General features: G+C 44.9%; 1 protein-coding gene across 1 annotated transcript in view; it reads right to left on the bottom strand.

Annotated features, from left to right (window-relative positions):
* The window catches only part of LOC100761626 (inhibitor of carbonic anhydrase), a 41,576-nt gene extending 36,363 nt beyond the window's left edge, over nt 1–5,213 (bottom strand). The window contains exon 1 of the mRNA XM_027414333.2: nt 5,171–5,213. Coding sequence (XP_027270134.1) covers nt 5,171–5,213 — 43 coding nt within the window. The remainder of the gene's footprint in view (nt 1–5,170) is intronic.
* Between the last annotated feature and the right edge of the window lie 787 nt (nt 5,214–6,000).

The following is a 6,000-nucleotide window of genomic DNA, read 5'->3' on the forward strand; positions in this document are numbered from 1 at the left end:
AAAGCTAAGGGGCTGGAGAGATGGTTCAGAGATTAAGAGCACCTGCTGCTCTTGCAGAGGACCAGATTTGGTTCCCAGTACCCATTTGATGGCTCACAACGGTCTATAACTTCATGTAGTAGTTTGAATGTAATTGGTCCCTATAAGCTCATAGGGAGTGGCACTATTAAAAGATGTGACTTTGTTGGAGTAGATATGGCCTTGTTGGAGGAAGTGTATCACTGTGGGGGTGGGCTTTAAGGTCTTCTATATGCTCAAGTCATGCCCAAGATGTCTCGGACCACTTCCTGCTGCCTACAGTTCCAGATGTAAGCACTCTCAGTTCTTTCTCCAGCACCATGTCTGTCTGCATGCTGCCTTGCTTCCTGCCATGAAGACAATGGACTAAACCTCTGAACTGTAAGCGAGCCTTCCCAATTAAATGTTTTCTTTTATAAGAGTTGCTGTGGTCATGGTGTGTCTTCACAGCAACAGAAACACTAAGATACTCTAGTTCCAGGAGATCTGACACCCCCTCTTCTGACCTCCTTAAGGCTACAAGTACACACATGGTCCACAGATGCACATGCAAGCAAAACATCCATATATATCAAATAAAAGTAAATAAACCTCTAAAAATGATTAAACTGAAACAAAGGCAAGATGTAGCTAAGTTGGCAGAATGTTTACACAGCATGCAAGAAACCTTGGGTTTGATCTCTAGCACCATGGAAACTGGACATGGTGGTGCATGTGTATAATACAAGTTCTTGGGCAGTGGCAGAAAGATCGGTAGTCAGTCATTTTCAGCTACATACTAAGGCAAGCCTGGACTACACGAGAGCCTGTCTCAAAAGGAAAATTCTTTTCTAGAGAAAGCAAATTGCTGGTTGCCATGAGCTGAGGGAGAAAGGAACCAATGCTGATTATTCAATAGGTACTGAGTTCTCTTCTGAAGTGCTGGTTTGTTTTCCATTGCCAACTTGATACAACTTGGGAAAGAGACCCCCAAGTTGAAGAATTGCTCAGATCAGATTGGGGCAAGTCTGTGATAGATTGTCTTGACTCATGGACGATACAGGAGGGTCCAGTCCACAGTGAATGACACCATTCCTAGGCAGATAGATATGGGTTGTAAAAGAGCTAGCTAATAAGACTGGAAAGATGGCTCAGCAATTAAAAGAACTTGTTGCTCTTTCAGAACTAGTGTTGGGTTCCCAGCCTCCATACCAGGCAGCTGACTGTTCTAGGGGGTCTGGTGCTGTCTTCTGGCCTCCAGGGGTACTGCACACAACTGGTGCACATACACACTCACATACACAAACACACACACACACACACACACACACACACACACACACACACACCAAACATAAATAAAAATAAATAATGTTTAAAATTAAGAAAAAAAAACTAGATGAGCATGAGCCAAGGAGAAAGCTAATAAACAGCAGGTTTCATGGTTTCTGCTCTATATTCCTACCTTGGCTTCCCCCATTGATGGCCCCTGAAAGTTGAGATAAACTCCTTCTTCCCTGAGTAGCTTTTTGTCAGAGTGTTTTATTATCACAGTGACAGAGTACAAACTAGAAAATAAATGTTTTCAAACCAGACAGAGGTGGTAGTTTTAGAGAAGTGTGAGTTTGCAAAATACCAGTGCACTGTTCCCTATCACACGGCTATGTTATGAGAATTTCACCTTAGAAATGAAAGGGAGGGCAGTCATAATTCTCAGTGATACAGCCATTGATACGTCGTCTCTGCTCATCCATGCTCACAAAAGCAAACCTAATTAAATGCAGTGTGGGACACACACACACACACACACACACAGAGAGAGAGAGAGAGAGAGAGAGAGAGAGAGAGAGAGAGAGAGAGAGAGAGAGAGAGAGAGAGAGAGAGAGAGAGAGAGAGAGAGAGAGAGAGAGAGAGATGAAGGTAGGAGGGAGCTTGGGACTTGGTCTCCTAGTTGAGGTTTCTATTGCTGTGATGAAACACCATGACCAAAAAGTAAATTGTGGAGGAAAGGGTTTATTTGGCTTACACTTCCTCATCACAGTTCATCACTGAAGGAAGTCAGCACAGGAACTGAAGCAGGACAAGATCCTGGAGGTAAGAGCTGATAGCAAGGCCATGGAGGGGTGCTGCTTACTGGCTTGCTTCCCCTAGCTTGCTCAGCCTGCTTTCTTATAGAACCTAGGACCACCAGCCCAGGGATGGCACCACCCACCATGGGCTGGGCCCTTCCCCATTGATCACTGCTTGAGAAAAAGCCTTAGAGTTGGATCTCATGGAGTCATTTCCTCGCTGAGGCTACTTTCTCTCTGATGACTCCAGCTTGTGCCAAGTTGACACACAAAACCAGCCAGTACACACCTTGTGATCTAACCTTTGTTTTAATGGTGGCTGTCCTAACATGACTCTAATTTCTGGGTCATACTAATCAAAGCATCTCTACTTCACTGGCATTTTCAGCTATAATAATCAATGTGGAGAGACTTACAGACAAAACACTGCCTACAAACCTGTGATATTCAAACATTATTTTAGGTGAAATCTAGAAATGGAAGTTATCATAAAAACTACCACCTTTTAAAAAATCAGCCTCTATATGACAGGCAGTGTGCAAGCATCTTCTGTGACAGACAGGCAGTGTGCGAGCATTTACTTTTTAATTTTTACAATGTCCTGATGTTTGAGTATTATTGTTCTTGCTTTTTAAAGGAAAAAAACTACCAAGGATATTAAATAATTTATAATGAAACTAATATTTGAGCCACCTTGTTTTATTTGAATTCACACCCTGATGTTTAAAACCTGCCTCTAATCTCAAATAATATGGACTAGACGTGCCAAGTGATCTAAGACAGAAACCTATTCTAAAGGTAAGGAAGGAAAAATGGAATCCCTTGAATTCATTGTGAAGCATCTTCAACTGTAGCAACCAAAAGTAAGAACAAGCTAGGAAAAGGAGTTGTACTGGGCATAGACTTTTGTGCAGGTTCTCAGTGAAAGGCCTTTTTTCAAAGTCTACATTTTTAAAAGATGGGAAAATAGAAGCCAGACAGAGCTACAGAATAAGGCCCCATTTAAAGACAAACAATCAGGGAAAAGATTTAAATTGATTCTTCATAAAGAAGACACACAAGCCACTATGGCACATACCTATGATGCTGGCATTCAGGAGGCTGAGGCAGGAATTCAAGACCAGCTTGGGCTACTTAGTGAAACTTTCAAAAAAAAATACAAAATGGCTAGTAAAAGATGCTTGACATTATTTATCGTCAGAGAAATGGACATTGAAACCACAGTGAATTTCTTTACATACCTATCTATGAGAATGGCTATCTGTAGTTGGATGAATGTGGATACACAATTGTAATCCCAGTACTAGACAGACTGAAGCAGGAAGAATATAAATTTGTGGCCAGATTGCACTGACTACAAAAGAAGACCTTGTCTCCAAGCAAAACCACAAATAAAAAGCTCTTCTAATGGTAAAAACTGACACATTGTTAGGGTGAGGAACGCCCTAGTTTCTCATTTGGTGCTGGTGGGATTGTAAAGGGAAACAACTCCTCAAAAATCTTGTCATTCTCCCCATTTTCTCCTGTGCTGGGATCAAACCCAGGACTTTGCACATGCCAGGCAAGTTCTCTACCACAACCCACACCTCCAGTCCTTAAGAAAGGCATTTATAGCAGGTTGAATATATAGCTGAGCATGCTGGTGCCCACCCGTAATCCCAGCACCGGAGAGGCAGAGGCAGGCAGATCTCAAGGTCACCCTAGTCTATAAAAGTTCCAGGACAGCCAGCACAGGGAAACACTGTCTAGAAGAAAAAACAAAACACTACAAAGCGAGACTTTGTCTCAAAAACAAATGAACAAAACAAAGAACAAAAACAACAACTCAACATGTTGTTACCAATAGGACCCCATAATCGTTGATATTTATATAAAAGACATGCTCACTAACATGCATAGCAGCCTTATCCATAGAAGCCTCACTCTAGAGACAACCTGTATGGGTCAATAAATGCCTAAGGAAACAAAGTGTGTTGATACCATACAGCGGAACAGGGCTTGGCCATTGACGGAATGAATGTGATATATGCAAACTGGATAAGACTCCAAACAACTCTGAGTGACAGAAGCTAATGGGACTGTGGAGGTGGCTTAGTGGATAAAGAGCTGTCTGTGCTCAGGAGGCAGAGACCCAGGAGGATCCCTGGGGAAACGCCAGACTAGCAGAATTGATGTGCTCCTGGCTCAGTGAGAGACCCTGTCTCAGTAAATAAAACAGAGAGCAATGGACCCAATGTCAACTGCCAGCCTTCACATAAACCCATACACATGTAAAGTGCATCTGCACAAATGGGCACCCATCACATTTTGAACAGGCATGCATGAATACAGCACACACAGAGGGAGGAGGGGAGGGAGGAAGGGAGGAAGGGAGGAAGAGAGGGGGGAAGGGAGGGAGGGAGGGAAAAAAAGACAAAAAAGGAGGCAGGCACACACTCCCTACCACTGCTGCTCCCTCTCCTCCCTGCCTGGCTCTGGATACCCCACACCCCAAGTAAGATACCTACCCTAGATATTATTTACTGCAGCCTCAGACCAGGCAAAGCAAACGAGAAGATCTAACCACGGCTGAGTCAGGGCGGGCTCTTCACCATGCATGAGTCCTTCCATGGAGGAAGGAGCCCACTCTCTCAAGACAGGTCCGCCTGCATTTATGTGCTTAGAACTCTGCCTGCCTCTAGCAACATCATCTCATTTTCCCAGCAACTGTAAGGTTTTTTGTTGGGTAAACACAACTTTAAAAAAAAATGAATATTGTGTGGATGCCATGTGTGGAGGTCAGAGGACAGTTTCCAAGAGTTGGTTCCCTCCCACCATATGGGTCCTGGGGATTTTATGTTATCAGTCATAGTACTGGTGCCTTCTCCTGCTGAAACAGTAAACACAAGTTTTACTCAAGGAAACCAGCTTAAGAGAGGGCAAAGGACAGACCCGGGGTTGCACAGCATATGTGGCTGATGAATTTCAATTCAGAGTGAGTGTTCTTCCCCGGGATTGGGATTGTAGTCTGCCCAACCACAGTACAGGGTCCCCGAGGTGGCCTGATCCTCTCCCTCAGAAAACCCAGGAGGGCCGGCAGCCTGCCTGACTCTCGGCACACTCACCTAGGGTCCCTGCGCATAGCAGGGCACAAACAACCAGCCTCATGGTCAGCTCTATCTTGGTAGCACTCCCCGAGCCTAGGTGCACTTTACCCAGCAGGCAGAAGGTTGACTGACATCTGCCTGCAGGAAAAGGTTCTTCAGCCCCAGTCCGGGCTGATCGCCACCGCCACACCCTCCATCCCATTCTTATCTGGCCAAGCAGAAGCCCAGACCACTGGGGACCGCTAGCTTCGCTAGCCTCGGTCCCTGGGTGAAAACGGTGCTTCTCAGGAAAAGTCGGTGTGCACATATATATGCGACCTTAACATAATTTTCTTTCGGGAATTCTCATTTCTGCCTAAGGACTCTAGGTTGGTCAAGCAGAGGTTCTCCTACTGTCCTGCCGCCGCTATTGGTGCTGTCTTTCCTGTGACTCAGTCCATAGCCCCCTTCTCCCCAGCCTCCCACCACAGGCACCAGGAGTACTGTCCAATTGGGTGGTTTCTCACAGAGTTTCTCTCCTTCCAAGCAGCAGCCCTGTCTGCAAGGCTGTGACCTCTGCTTAGGAAAAATCTCACAATTTTAGCTGGGCAGGAGAGGTGCACGCCTTTAATCCCAGCTCTAGAGAGGCAGAGACAGGCGGATCTCTAAATTTGAGGCCAGCTTGGTCTACAAAGCGAGTTCCAGGACAGCCAGAGCTGTTGTTACACAGAGAAAGCCTTGTCTCAAAACACCAAAAACAAAACAAAACAACTTGGAGTTCAAATACAGTAGGTGTACACCAAATCCTGCAAACACAGCATTATTATTACTGGGAAGACTTCAGCAGAGCCAGCATCCACTTTAGCAGG

This window comes from Cricetulus griseus, chromosome 4 (assembly GCF_003668045.3).
Source record: "Cricetulus griseus strain 17A/GY chromosome 4, alternate assembly CriGri-PICRH-1.0, whole genome shotgun sequence".
Lineage (NCBI taxonomy): Eukaryota > Metazoa > Chordata > Mammalia > Rodentia > Cricetidae > Cricetulus > Cricetulus griseus.